The sequence below is a fragment of the Myotis lucifugus genome, unplaced genomic scaffold (genome assembly GCF_000147115.1).
Source record: "Myotis lucifugus unplaced genomic scaffold, Myoluc2.0 scaffold_23, whole genome shotgun sequence".
Lineage (NCBI taxonomy): Eukaryota > Metazoa > Chordata > Mammalia > Chiroptera > Vespertilionidae > Myotis > Myotis lucifugus.
The window spans coordinates 83,162-98,857 of record NW_005871071.1 but is presented as its reverse complement, the minus strand read 5'-3'; the positions used below and the strand labels follow the sequence as shown (position 1 = coordinate 98,857).

At 39.7% G+C, this 15,696-nt stretch overlaps 1 protein-coding gene across 9 annotated transcripts in view; it reads left to right on the top strand.

The window, feature by feature from the left end:
- Positions 1-15,696, top strand: part of RNF111 (ring finger protein 111) — a 103,477-nt gene that overhangs the window by 46,502 nt on the left and 41,279 nt on the right. For all 9 annotated transcript variants that reach the window (XM_006085896.3, XM_023751599.1, XM_014453384.2 and 6 more), the window contains exons 2-3: positions 3,227-4,119; positions 13,514-13,640. In XM_006085896.3, coding sequence (XP_006085958.1) covers positions 3,246-4,119; positions 13,514-13,640 — 1,001 coding nt within the window. In that variant the 5' untranslated portion in view covers positions 3,227-3,245. The remainder of the gene's footprint in view (positions 1-3,226; positions 4,120-13,513; positions 13,641-15,696) is intronic.

Below are 15,696 nucleotides of genomic sequence, written 5' to 3'. Positions count from 1 at the left end.
ATTTCTTGAAGATCTCACTACATTTATCAGCGGTCTCACCAGTCTTTTCGAGGGCCTAAACTAAATTTATTGGCAGCTTCTAGACAGTTCTTTAAAGACCTTAAAAGTGTGGTTTTAAACTCTATATCCAGTAGTTTGCTTTCCTCCATTTCTGTCATTTGTGTCCTGTTTCTTTGTCTGGGCTTTTTTTATGCGCTGTGTCGATAGAGTGGCTTTCTGTGCTAAGTGTCCCAATTACCTGAGGTAGACACTCTTGGTGCACCCCCTTGTGGGCTTTGTGTACAGTCTTGTTGTAATTAAGCCTGGATTGTTGTAGTTATCACTGGGAAGAATTGACCTCCAGGCCAATGGGAGAACTTCTGTGCTGGAGACACCCCTCTGGGGCAAGACTTGCTTCAGTGGGGCTTTGGTGCTCACCGAGTCTGCCCCCTGAGTGGTGCTCACCGAGTCTGCCCCCTGAGTGTGTCTTTTATGGTTCCACTCTGACCTCTGGGCTTCCTGGCTCCTGGATCTCTAGGGAGGTGCTAATCTAGCCTTTGCCTGAGGCTATCCAGCAAAAGCCTCCCTGCAGGGCTAGGGCGGGGCAGGTCCCACAGGATCAACAGGGCGGGGCTAGCTGTTATGGCTGCTCTCAGTCTTTCCCTCAGAGGCTCTGCTTCTCAGTGTCCCGGTAATCGCTGCAAGCTCCTCGGAGAGAAAGCTGCCCTCGGGTTCTGACCGATGCCAGACAGTCCCGCTTCTCCCGTATGAGTCTGGGTCCCTAGAGACTCGCCCGGAACTGGAGCTCAGAGCCTGAGACTCCCTCCCGATTGAAAATGACAACCACGCCCTCAGCCGCCAGCCCGCTCCGCATGCACTCCGCACCTTAGTATTTTACTTCCGCACTGCGCTTCCTCTGAGTCTCGGTATGCTTTTCTCTTTCCTTCTAGTTGTAGAATTTCCACTCAGCCAGCCTTCCTGTGGTTCTGGATTATGTCCTTTCCGTCTTTTAGTTGTATTTTTGAAGTGGTTGTTCGAGGCAGCAAACTCCAGTGTTTACCTATGCTGCCATCTTGGTTCTCCTCCTATCGGGAGTACCCTCTGGACTTTTTTTTATAAAAGGAATCTTACCTTATGCAGTCTTTTGTGACTGGTTTCTTTTACTTAGATTGGTGTTTTTGAGGTTCCGATCATATTGCAGCATGAATCAGTACTTTATTTCTTTTGATTATCTATAATAATAAAAGTGTAATATGCAAAGCGACCTAACGACCAAACAGCAGAACGACTGCCCAGACAATCTTCCCGATGACCACGCTATGACACACACTGGCGCCAGGCCAACCAAGGCGGGTGTGATGCGATTGGTCATGGGGCCTGCCATTGCCCCACGATCACCCCGCAGAGGGAGGCCCAGGCCACCAGACAGCGGGGTGATCAATTAGGGGGATGAATTGGGGGGCTCTGCAATCACCCCGCAGAGGGAGGCCCAGGCCACCCTCTGCAGGGTGATCAATCGTGGGCCTTTGTGGAACTGGGGAACCGGGGCTGTGTGGCTGTGGATGCGGGCAGCACAAGGCCAAGGTGGGTGAAGGCGGGGGTGGGGCAGGGCCTGGAGGCAGCCGGGGCTGCGAAGGCCTACCCTTATACGAATTTTGTGCATCCGGCCTCTAGTTGAGTAATAATCCCTTATATCCATCACTTGATGGATATTTCTATTGTTTACACTTTTTAGCTGTTATGACTAATGATGCTATGAATATTTGTGTGTACATTTTTTTGTGGATGTATGTTTTCATTTCTCTTGGGTGTACACTTAGGAGTGGAATTGCTGGATTAGATAATAACCCTGTGTTTAATCTTTTGAGGAACTTGCAAACTGCTTTCCAAAGTGCCTATACCATTTTACATCCCTACCAGCCATGTATGAGGGTTCCTTGCCAATACTTATCTGTATTTTTTGTTATAGCCATTCTAGTGGGCCCCCTTGAACCTTAAATCACTTATATTTGAGCCTTATCATTGCAACTTGTGTTTTCTTGCATTTAATTATGGTGAGTCCTGTCTGACTCACTGCCTTTTCACTTTGTGCATTGCTATGCCCATATGTTCACATTTTAAAAAAATACATAATTTTATTGATTTCAGAGAGGAAAGGAGAGGGGGAGAGAGATAGAAACATCAACAATGAGGTAAAATCACTGATTGGCTGCATCCTGCAAGGCCCACACTGAGGATTGAGCTCGCTATCCGCTATCCGGGCATATGTGCTGACTGGGAATTGAACTGTGACCTCCTGGTTCATAGGTTGACGCCCAACCACTGAGGCACACTGGATGGGCTAGTAAAGCTTTCTGTCTGTCACGTGAACTATCTTTCTAATGAATTTGTTCCATTTTGAGTCAGGATATTTACAGCTTTTACATTATCACCATTCTTGTATATACATTGCATTAATGTAGATGTTTTAATTTCAAGTCACTTTGTTCAACAGCTCATCATTTCAAAGATTAAATTATTTAGATACACTTAGATTAACTGTAGGAAGTTTGATTTTATGTTCTGCTCTGCTGCTTTAAATGAATAATCTTCAGCAACTCACTGTCTTGGCTTGAGTCTTCCTGTTAGTAAGTAAAACTCTCAAATGCAGTTGTACCTACTGTCTATCGGTAAGTTCAGACTGTCATTAGATAATAGACTAGTATGAAGGAAGAAAGACCCATGGGAAAGAAAATCTATATTCATACTGGTTCATTATTTATAGTAATCCATCCAACATAGCCACCACCTAGATGTTCAGAAATATTTAATATCATTATCACTTTAAAATGTGATACCAGGAGAAAAGCATTGCTGAGTAGTCAAAAGTCTTTTGAATTCTAATTTTTTTTATCCATTTTTACTATATTAGGTTTTGAAAAAATTGTTTGATTTTAACAAATGTGTTATGTTCCTAAAGGTAGAAAGAGATACAGTAAGATCAGTTTTTAGTTAACAGAAGTTTTCAAGTAGGCTTATGTTTTGTGATCTTTATTTCTAAAAATTGGGTATATGGGTAGAGGTAACAGAGGAAAATGTTTTATAAGAATAGTAAAATGACATATTACAACTATTTTATATGTTGATGAGGAAAAGGCAATCCTGCCCTGTTACAGGGATGTTTTCAGTGGAATCTGAGTACTCTTTAATTAAATAGTATAATATAACACACTAACAATCTTTTTTAATATCTAATTTTGTCTTCTAGGCCTTCCTTATAGTTTCCCATGTCTCAATGGACTCCTGAATATAGCAAGCTCTATACCTTAGAAGTGGATATGAAGAGTGAGATTCCTTCTGATGCACCAAAGACACAGGAGAGTCTGAAAGGGATCCTCTTGCATCCAGAGCCCATTGGGGCAGCCAAAAGTTTTCCTGCAGGAGTTGAGATGATTAATAGTAAAGTGGGGAATGAATTCTCTCATTTATGTGATGATTCTCAAAAACAAGAGAAGGATATGAATGGTAATCAACAAGAGCAAGAAAAAAGTGTTGTGAGGAAAAAACGGAAAAGCCAGCAGGCTGGCCCTTCATACATGCAAAATTGTGTTAAAGAGAACCAGGGAGTATTAGGATTGAGGCAACACCTAGAAGCACCAAGTGATGAAGACAATGATTCCTCTTTTAGTGATTGTCTTTCTTCTCCTTCATCTAGTCTGCATTTTGGAGATTCTGATACTGTGACTTCAGATGAGGATAAAGGACTCTCTGTAAGACATTCCCAGTCAGTTTTGAATGCTAAAAGTAGAACTCATAGTTCAAGGTCCCAAAAGTGGCCTCCCGCTGAGACAGAGTCTGTTTCAGGATTGTTAATGAAAAGACCCTGTTTTCATAGCAGTTCATTAAGGAGACTTCCATGCAGAAAGAGATTCGTAAAAAACAATTCCTCACAGAGGACACAGAAACAAAAAGAGAGGATATTGATGCAGAGGAAAAAACGAGAAGTGTTAGCCCGAAGAAAGTATGCATTGCTCCCCAGTTCTAGTAGTTCCAGTGAAAATGACCTCAGCAGTGAATCCTCTTCCAGCTCATCAACTGAAGGAGATGATTTGTTTGTTTCTACCAGTGAAAACCACCAAAATAATGCAGCTGTCCCCTCAGGTAAAAATGTTTCTTAAATTGAGTAAAACATGGAAGCTATTCCATTGTATTTGTGCTTGTTTTCTTCTACATTTTAGTGATTTCATTGTATTTAACCCTTTGTGGTCCAATGTTATTTTTGGAACAGTCTGGTCCAAATTCATTGATGGGAATGAATGTTGAACAATGTTGAACTTTTTAATGTTCTTAGTGCTCGACGTTGGACCTGCTCCTAGCGCCTGGTCTGTCGAGTCAGCCTCGAGGTTAGACTGAAAAGGGTTAAATAGAATATGAGGCTCAATTAACTTTTATTTTTAAGCCATATAAGTAAATTACCAACTGTAGTATTAAACCATGACTCCAATTCTAAGTACAAATTTTAAGTATGATTTTTTTAAAAATTGATTTTGGAGAGAAAGGCAGGGAGAGAGAGGGGGAGAGAGAGAAGCATCAGTGTGAGAGTGCAACACTGATCAGTTGCTTCCCATATGCACCCTGACCAGAGATTGAACATGAGACCTGAGTATGTGCCCTGACCAGGAACCGAACCCTCAATTTTTCAGTGTACAGGTCGACCCTCTGACCAACCGAGGCACACTGGCCAGGGCTAGTATGTTTAACTTTTGTGAATACTTTTTCAGATAGCTGTGTGATAGATTCCTTTCACATTTAACCACAGTAAAAGCAATTCTAGTCACTAAAAAAGACAAGTTATTTTTCTTTTAAGTACTCTATTCTTATTGGTTACTATTAACTTGTTATGGTCTTTATAACTGAAAAATAATTTCAAGTATTTGAGAGGTAACTTTTATTCTAATATTGGAACACAGACATTAATCCTGACATTAATCAGTAGAGCATATGACTAATCAGTTAAAATGGAATTGATAAGAGGATTAGCTCACCTGTGCTCTCTCCCTCCCCTCAGTAATGTTATATTTAACCAGAATAAGTTTATGTACAGTCTCTGAAGTATGTGTTCCATGTATATCATTTTTACAGTTTGTTGTAATTTAAAAGAAGTTGATGAAAAAAACTTTAGGAATAAAGTCCGAGCTGAGGGAAAAGATTAATTTCTTGTAAAAGTATAAGAAAATGGGGGGTAGGAAGAGCTTTTTAAAGGGCTAAAGGGCTAAGATTATGGGTTTTGTTTGTTTGTATTTTCAAATAAGAAGAGAAAGTTTATTTAGAATAAAGTTACAGAGCTAGTAGAAGTGAGCCAGCCGGGCTTGTGCAGGCTCAGGAAGCAAATTAAAGAGGCAGAAGAAGGTCCTTGGAATTCAGGAGAAAGGCAAAGGTATTGCACCTGGGGGGAAGTAAAGGGAGAAGGGAAACTCCACAAGAGCGAGAGCACACCAGATTATGGTGTTTAATACTGGCACAAAGCTTTCTCAGTCTTTGCCTCATGTCCTGCTTTTTAAAGGTGGAGTCTGCTTTAATACTTTGCAAATATGCCATTACTCCCTCTTTTCTCTTTCATTGGTTCCTTCCTTTTCAAAGACTCCCTTTCCATACCCTGACCAGTAATTTTGTTTTTAATTTTACTCTTAGCCATGTTTAGTTCCTTTTTTTTTAACCTACCCAAATACTTATTTTAAAGAGTTTATTGAGATCACAATACAGCTGGGAAAGGGTTTACAGCAACCATTAAGAAAGAGGGAAATGAGAATGGGAATTGTCTTGCTTAATTGTCACATTTCACAATTTTCTCATTTGGATAGAATGTGAAGAGTGTGGGGAGAGAGAGCAACAGGGCCCAGTTTCTACTTGAAATTAGTGAGGCAGGATGGTTGGTGGTGTGATGCAGAAGTTCCAAGGAGCTGATGTTTATAGGAGACATGAGAGTAGAGTAAATCTAGGTCAGTATCATTGTCTGTTTCTAGGAAGAAAGTAGTTCATATATTCTCAGGTATTCAAGATAAATGAAAACTCTAATTTATTTTTAAATCTTGTTTAATACAGTATGTGGTGTCTTACTTTCTTGGAAGAATTACATTACTTAAATTACATTAATTTCAGACATTATCCTTAAATGCTTGTCTCTGGAAATCCAAATCCAAAAGTTGAAACCAAGGACTCCTGATATTTTCTGGTTTCTAGATCAATGTTTTGTATTAAAAAAAACACACACACCACGATTTAATAACATTCAAATGGTGTGGAATTTTTAATGTACCAAGAAATGATAAAATAAGAAATAAAACTTTACCTCAGTGGTTCTCAACCTTCCTAATGCCGCAACCCTTTAATACAGGTCCTCATGTTGTGTTGACCCCCAACCATAAAATTATTTTCGTTGTTACTTCATAACTGTAATTTTGCTACTGTTATGAATCGGAATGTAAATATCTGATATGCAGGATGTATTATTTTCATTGTTATAAATTGAACATAATTAAAGCATAGTGATTAATCACAAAAACAATATGTAATTATATATGTGTTTTCCGATGGTCTTAGGCGACCCCTGTGAAAAGGTCGTTTGATCCCCAAAGGGGTCGAGACCCACAGGTTGAGAACTGCAGCTTTACCTCGTTTTCATAGGTCCCAGTCTTGTTACCCAGAAGTAAAGTTAGTTTCGTTTTGTTAATCCTCACCTGAGGATATTTTTCCATTGATTTTTAGAGAGAATGGAAGGGAGAGAGAGAGAGAGAGAGAGAGAGAGAGAGAGAGAGAGAAACATGGATGTGAGGGAGACACATTTAGTGGTTGCTTTGCACACACCCACACCCCAATCAGGGCCAGGGATTGAGCCTGCAACCGAGGTACATGCCTTGGCCAGAATTGAACCCAGGTCGCAGGCTGACGCTCTTTCCACTCTTTCCACTGAGCCAAACCAGAGAGGGCATGCTAGCAGTTTATCTCCTGAAGTTATGGTTATAAATATCGGTTTTAGATAAGCAATAGAACAAAGAGTGTCTTAAGTGAGTTACTTATATAACCTTTAAGATTATATAAGATTGTTTTATGAACAATCTCTCTGTTCATAAAAAATTATATAAATTGAGTTTTAATGCCTTAGCTAGCTTTGTATCATTTATCATTGGAACTTCAAAACATTACATTTGTAGTTGACTTTGCTTAACTATATAAATGGTGTTTAATAATGTTAGGCTATTTTTTATAGGCTTTTAAAGAAACTTCATGTACACACACATGCAGAAAAATCAATAATAGAGCTGATATATAGATGTAGATTTTTCTCCATTGTGGAATGGTAATGTACTGTTGGTGAGTTAAAATAAGGGAAGTTTAAAAAAAAAAATCCATGGTGTTTTATTTATAAATATACTAGAGGCCTGATGCACAAAAATTTGTGCACTCGGCAGGGGGCGGTGTCCCCTCAGCCCGGCCTGGGACCCCTCGGGGGATGGCCACCTGCTGGCTTAGGCTTGCTCCCCGGGGGATTGGGCCTAAGCTGGCAATCAGACATCCCTCTGGCAGCCCGGCAGCCCTCGGGGGATGTCCACTTGCCAGCGGGGAACAGACCTAAGCTGTAGTCGGACATCCTTAACGCTGCTGAGGAGGCAGGAGAGGCTCCCGCCACCACTGCTGTACTGGCAGCCATCAGCCTGGCTTGTGGCTGAGCAGAGCTCCGCCATGTGGGAGCGCACTGACCACCAGAGGGTAGCTTCTGCATTGAGCGTCTGTCCCCTGGTGGTCAGTGTGTGTCATAGTGACCAGTCCTTCCCAGTCTTTCTGCTGTTAGGGTCAGTTTGCATATTACCCTTTTACTATATAGGATAGAGGCCTGGTGCACGGGTGGGGGCCGGCTGGGTTTGCCCTGAAGGGTGTCCCGGATCAGGGTGGGGGTCCCGCTTGGGTGCCTGGCCAGCCTGGGTGAGGGGTTGATGGCTATTTGCAGCAGGTCACACCCCCTTCAGGGTGGGGGTCCCCACTGGGGTGCCTGGCCAGTCTGGGTGAGGGGCTGAGGGCCGTTTTCAGGCTGGCCAGGACTGAAGCTCCCAGCCTCTCCTTTTTTTCTTATTTTTATTTTTTTATTCTGGGATTTATTTACCTTCTATAATTGAAACTTTGTTGCTGTCACTGGAGCTGAGAGCCAGCTCTGTGGCCACGGCCTGCTGAAAGCAGGTATCTGGGGTTTGTTTAGCTTCTATAATTGAAACTTTGTTGCTTTTGGAGCTCAGAGCCGGGCCCCAGCAGGCGGGAACCTTGGCTTCCTCCATCACTGGAGCAAGCAAGCCTCCTGCTCGCGTCAGCTGCGTGGCTGCCGGCTGCCATCTTGGTTGGGTTAATTTGCATATCATGCTGATTAGCCAATGGGAGGCATAGTGAAGGTACGGTCAATTACCATGTTTGTCTATTATTAGATAGGATTATTCCCTTGTACTCCTACCTTAAGCTGCATTGTGTATATGATTATGAAGCAAGACTTGAGAAGGTAATTTGGAAATTGAATCTCGAATATTATTTTAAATAGCCACTTGAGTGCTGCTATTTTGTTTTCTCTGCTTATAAGATATATTTATGCTATTAAAAATATATTCTACCTCAGTACTACTATGTTTCAGTACGTCTATGTGTGTAATCTTTAGAACTTTGAAACTACTTCAAAAATGTGCATATCATAACTGTTAAATCTTAATTTTCCTATTTAATTGATATAGTGATTTATAAATATTTCAAAATATAAATATATTATGAATTATTCAAAATTAACTTTCTCCAAATCAGAACATCTTTCATTACCTCTGTGATTTATCAGTTCCTGCTTTGTTCTTCTCTTTGGAGTACCAGAGAATATGTTGTAGAACCTTGTCATGCACTTGTACCTCCTCCAGATACTGGCCAGCTTTTGAAGTAGTACAGATGTCTAATGATGTAGAGATGTATTAGAAATAAAATTCCAGGTTGCCAAGGAATAGTACCTTGGGGGAAGGAATGTAAACTGCATAAATTACAGTGACAAGAGTCTTGAACCATTTGTTGTCATTGTGGTAAGCAAGAGTCCAGTGAGTTGAATAAAAATGAATATAAAACATCAATGGATTACATACTAGTAGAAAATATGAAAAAGAGAGCTCGTTTACAAAAGCAGCAAGGAGAATAAAATATATGAATAATCTTAATAGGAGTATATTTGGCCTCTGAATAAAATTATTTAGCTTTATAGAGAGTTACCTTTATAATCAAACCAAACCCTACAGGTTTTCTAGAGATTTATAAAAGATGACTTTCGTAGATGACAAGAAATATTCTTGGATGAAAAGAATAAATATATATTTTGTATATTTATATAGCATATATACATACCTGTTTATATAAATAAAGAAATGAATAAATGAAGGAATAAATGTTAGACATGTCAGGACTTCATTATTGTTGCTTAATGCCACTCCAGTCCAAACCTCAGAATTTTTTCTTTTCCCCTTGATTTTCTAATTGTGAATAATAATTAGGAAAACCTGAGTCTACCAGATAATTATTCTAGTCTTTTCAACTAATGGTGTTGGGACAGTTGTACATTCATATGCAAGAAAGATGAGTTTAGACCTTTTACAATCATGTAAAACACACAAATTAAATGGATCATGGCCATAGCTGGTTTGGCTCCGTAGATAGAGTGTTGGCCTGCGGACTGAAGGGTCCCAGGTTCAATTCCAGTCAAGGGCACATGCCGGGTTGCAGGCTCGATCCACAGTAGGGAATGTGCAGGAGGCAGACAATCAATCATTCTCTCATCATTGATGTTTCTGTCTCTCTCTCTCCCTCTCCCTTCCTTTCTCTCTCTCCCTCTCCCTTCCTTTCTGAAACCAATAAAATATTTAAAAAATAAATAAATGGGGGGGCGGGGAGGTTAAGAGATCAACCGAAGGACTTGTATGCATGCATATAAGCATAACCAATGGACATAAGACACTGGGGGGTGGGGGATGCCGGGGGATTGTCAAGGGGGGGAAAAGGGGGACATATATAATACTCTTTGTAATACTTTAAGCAATAAAAAAAGAAAAGAAAGAAAATGCAAAAATAAATAAATAAAAGAAACATAGGAGTGACCTTCAGCTGGGTAGAAATTTTTTAAATATGTCACCAAAAGCATGATTCATAAATGGAATTGCTAATTCGGACATCATCAAAATTAAAGACTGCTTTAACAACACTGTTAAGAAAATAAAAAGACATGCTACTAATTGGGAGAAAATATAACTAGTATATCTGATAAAGGGTTTTTATTTTGAATATGTAAAGATATAAAGAACTCTAACAATTCAACAATAAAACCAAAGTCCAAGTTAAACATGGGCAAAAGATTTGAATAGACATCATCAAAGTGACTAATAACCACTTGAAAAAATACTCAACATCATTAGTTATAGAAATCAAAACCACAGTGAGATACCACCATATATTCACCAGAACAACTATAATAAAAAATAGGTAATAACAGTTATTGATGAGGTTGTAGAGAAACTCAGGCCCTTATTTTCCTGGTGGCAATCTAAAATTGTACAGCCTCCTAGGAAAATAATTTTGCATTTCTTCAAAAAGTTAAACATAAATTTACCATAGTACCTAGAAATTATATTTCTCAATAGTTACCCAAGAAAAATGAAAATACATGTATCTACTAAGATTTATAGATAAATGTTTATAGAAGCTTTCTTTGTAAAATAGCCAAAAGTGAAAGAAACCCAGGTGTCCATCAACAGAAGAATGGATAAATTGTATATTCATGATAGGATAGTACTCTGTAATAAAAAAGAATACACTATTGTTACAACAACGTGAATAAATCTCAAAGTAAATAAACTGAGTATACATACAAAAGTGTATGTAATGTGTGACTCCATTTCTATAGAACTCTTGGAGATACCAGTCCATAATGACAGAAAATAGGTCAGTTATAGGGATATTGGGAGGGATGATGATTGACTGAAACAGGGCATGCAGGATTTTTTTAGGGTATTGGAAATATTCTAAAACTGGAATGAGGTGGTGGTTGTGCTCTAAAAGTTTACTAAGATCATTGAAATGTACACTTAAAATTGTGTAGTTTTTAGCTCTCAATATTCATATTATGAGAAAATTCTTAATACAAACATGATTTGTAGTTTACAAGTTTACACTTTCTTAGTTGACCTTAACATTGACAGGTGATGGTAATGAATGAAGAGAGGAGAATACTATATAATAAAGAGGCAATATGCTAATTGACTGTCACACCCTCACACAAGATGGCTACCACAAGATGGCTGGCAGGGGAGGGCAGTTAGGGGTGACCAGGCTGGCAGGGGAGGGCAGTTAGGGGCAACCAGGCTGGCAGGGGAGGGCAGTTGGTGGGGGACCGGGCCGGCAGGGGAGCAGGTAGGCATTGATCAGGCTGGCAGGGGAGTGGTTAGGGGGCAATCAGGCTGGCAGGCAGAAGCAGTTAGGGGCAATCAGGCAGGCAGGTAGGCGAGCGGTTGGGAGCCAGCAGTCCTGGGTTGTGAGAGGGATGTCCAACTGCCAGTTTAGGCCCGATCCCACAGTGACTGGGCCTAAACCGGCAGTCGGACATCCCCCGAGGGGTCCCAGATTGGAGAGGGTGCAGGCTGGGCTGAGGGACACCCCCCCTCACTGCATGAATTTCATGCACCAGGCCTCTAGTCTATATATATAAAAGCCTAAGTGACCGTTAATGACCGAACGACCAGTTGACCAGTTGCTATGATGTGCACTGACCACCAGGAGGCAGACAATGCAGGAGCTGCCCCCTGGTAGTCAGTGCACTACTACAGGCAACCTCCTACAGCTCCTCCCCCGGGCTGGCCAACCTCCTGGGGACCCTCCCCCCGGCCAGCCCCCCGATAGGCCTCGATTTTTGGCCAGGCCAAGGTACCCCCACCCATGCACGAATTCATGCACTGGGCCTTTAGTGTTTGAATAAAGACATTCAGTACCAGATTTGTGAAAAATTAGAACAAGAGAAGTAATGGAGCATAATTTTTTCTTTACTGTTTTAATAATTTTTAAGTATACAGTTTAGTAGTGTTAAATGTATTCATTTTTTGTGAAACAGATCTGCAGAACTTTTTTATCTTGCAGTCTGAAACTTAATACCCATTAAACAACTTTCCTTTCCCTCTTTCCCCCCAACTCTGGTAACCCATTCTACTTTTTTCTCCATGGATCTGTGGAATCATACAGTTTTTTTGTGTTATTTTACTTAGCATAATGCGTTATTTCACTTAGCATAATGTCCTGATGGTTCATTTGTGTTGCAGTATGTGATAGTATTTACTTCCTTTAAAAGAAAATATTTTTAATAGTTTATTGATGTTCAGAAAGCGAGGAAGGGAGAGAAACATTGATGTGAGAACGTAACATCCATCGGCTGCCTCCTGCACGCCCCCTACTAAGTATTGAGCCTGCAACTTGGGCATGTTTCCCGATGGGCATCGAACCAGCAACTTTTCAATGCACGGTACGATGCCCAGGATGATGCCCAAACAACTGAGCCATACCTGCCAGGGCATATTTCCTTTCTTCATCAGGGCCAGATGATATTCTATTCTATGTCTGTACCAAATTTTGTTTATCCATTTATCCACTGATGGACATTTGGGTTGCTTTCACATCTTGGTTATGGAATTTTTAAATTATGAAACTAATGCCTCAGAAAAACTGTTTTAAAAATATTTTATTGCCCTGACATAAGAATCTAGGTCAAAGGGGATTAATAGATGGCTTCAAAATGTAACGTAAAATGGGAGGATTCAAAATTTAATAGGGGGAGAGGAAGGATTTCTTAAGAAATGGTTTGGTAATAGGGAGGGTCAGGGCCAGATTGTATTTATAATCTTATCTAATACTATAAACAAAAATTAGTTCTAGATGAAATAATTGAGGAAACATCTTGAACCAAATATAGTATATGTCCATCCTTCAAATAAGGAAGCACTTTCCAAACAGAATAATTTAGAAAAAAACAAGTACAAAAATGATACATTTCATAGCATATAAAACTCAAAAACTAATATCTGTGTTTCTTAGAAAAATGCTATATCACAGAAAATTACCACCTTGGAGAAAATATATAGCAAATGTATTTTTATTTTAGAGAGTAAAGGGTAAATATCATAGAATGTGAATACCTTATATAAGATCTTAAAATCAGTTCTTTAGATATAACAGTGTTGATATCTCTATATAATATACAAATTCATATGGAGACCACTAAAATTTTGTAAAGAACAAACAAAAATTATAAAAGAGGAAATAAACATGAAGACATACAGATCAAGAGAAGAGGTACTATTTTTATGTGTGTTTAGCTGTTTTTAAAAAACCTTCCATTTTTACTTTTGTAATGAATTTTATAGTCAGAGTCAAAATAAAAGTTTTTGTATATCCATTAGCAAGATGGCAGATGCCCTTTAAGTGTTTTTTTTTTTCTTCTTTTTGTTTCCAGGAAGTATTGATGAAGATGTTGTGGTGATAGAAGCTTCCTCCACTCCCCAAGTCGCTGCCAATGAAGAAATTAATGTTACCTCAACTGATAGTGAAGTGGAGATTGTAACAGTTGGAGAAAGCTATCGGTAAGATTTTAATTGCTAGTTTGTATATTTGAAATTTTAAGTAGAAGTGTTTAAACATTTATGCTGCAGATATTTGCATCTTTTACCATTTTTTTTGAGACCTAGTTTGAGTATGTATATACCAGATTAGTGCTTTTCTTTCTTTTTTAAAAAAATATGTTTTTATTTATTTTTTAGAAAGGAAGGGAGAGGGATAGAGAGAAAGAAACATGATGAGAGATAAACATCATCAATCGGTTACCTCCTGCATGCCCCTGACAGGGGATTGAGCCCAAAACCCAGGCATGGGTTTTGGGTAAGGATTAACCACAACAACAAAAGCATATTTAGAATGTGCTTTTCCGCTAGCCACTTTCCCATTGGAGTGTCACTTCTAATGGCATGGAAGAGACCACTGTATAATATGTCCCTGTTTGTTTTAAGTTCTAAATGATATTCCCAGACCCTGAGGAAAGTTGATGCTCCATTGTATATGCCAGTGTTATCCCATTGACTGTGCATAGCGCTTATTATGACACTGAGTTTTTATGAACAACAAAGATTGCTAAAATTACAGACGTGTTTTTCCTTGTGGAACTGAAGATCTTTCTTGTCATGGAGACGCTTAATGTTCAAGCAGATGTATTTATCACAGTAATGGTCAGTGATCTTGAAAAAGACACACACTATGCCTTGGTTGGCATGACTCAGTGGTTAGAGTGTGGTCTGTGCACAGAAGGGTCTCGGGTTTGTTTCCCGGTCAAGAGTACATATCTGGGTTGCAGGTTTGATCCCCAGCCCCAGATGGGGCGCATGCGGTTGGCAAGTAATTGATGTATCTCTCTCACATTAATATTTTTATGTCTCTATCTCTCTCTCTCTCCCACTCTAAAAATCAGTGGGGGAAAAATATCCTTGGGTGAGGATTAACAGTAACAAAAAAAGAGGCACATAGTGCTTATGACCCATATTTATTTTCCTTATTGTTAAATAAGGTATTAAGTTTGTCACTGTTTAGCTGGCACTTGGTCCTTTCTCTGTAAGATAATGCATCTGTGTTTCAGATTCTTTTGTGTCAGGATTTATTAGTTGCCACACGTATCAACTGTCCATAAATCCAACTTTTTTGTTGATGCTCCACTCAGCATAATATTTGAGTTAAGGCATCCTATGTAGCTTTCACAAGAGTATTGCAAAGTGGACCTGGAACTTTCTGCAGCTGTTAACAGCTTCCCAGAAATAAACTACACAGTCTCATTAGAATCTTGGTTTCTTAAGAATTTTAAATGGTAATCTCTCCTCATCCAAAACCATTTCATCCTGAGACAGTTGTTTACTATCATGTTTCAGTCTATACAATTCTTCTTAGAATGTGCTTTCCTATTTATTTAATTTTATTTTTACTTTTACTAATTTCAGAGAGGAAAGGAGAGGGAGAGAGAGATAGAGATAGAAACATCAAAGATGAGGGAGAATCATTCAGTTGCTGCCTCCTGCATGCCCTACACTAAGGATTAAGCCCATAACCAGGGCATGTACCCAGACTGGGATTCGAACCTTGATCTCCTGGTTCATAGGTCAGCGCTCAACCACCAAGCCACGCTGGCTGGGCTTCTTTTTTTTGTTTGTTTGTTAATCCTTATCCGAGGATATTTTTCCATTGATTTTTAGAGAGAGTGGAAGGGGGAGAGAGACAGAGAGAAAGAAACATGGTTATGAAAGAGACACATTGATTGGTTGCCTCTCACACAAGCCCCGACCAGGGCCAGGGCCCTGGAGCTTGCAATTGAGGTATGTGCCCTTGACTGGAATCGAACCCGGGACCCTTCAGTCTGCAGGCTGATTCTCTATCCACTGAGCCAAACTGGCTAGGGCTGTGATGTCCTTTTTTACTGTGTCTCAGGAATTAATCTTCATACTCCTGTTTTTTCATTTGAACCTTTTCAAAACTCTTGAGGTCTTTTCTGAATGGTTGAGTTTGCACCCCTGATGAACTGAATATTAATGAATTTGGCTCACTCTTTTCATGCATGGTAACAATAAGCCTGTAAGCAGTTTTACATTCAGCTTGGGCAGA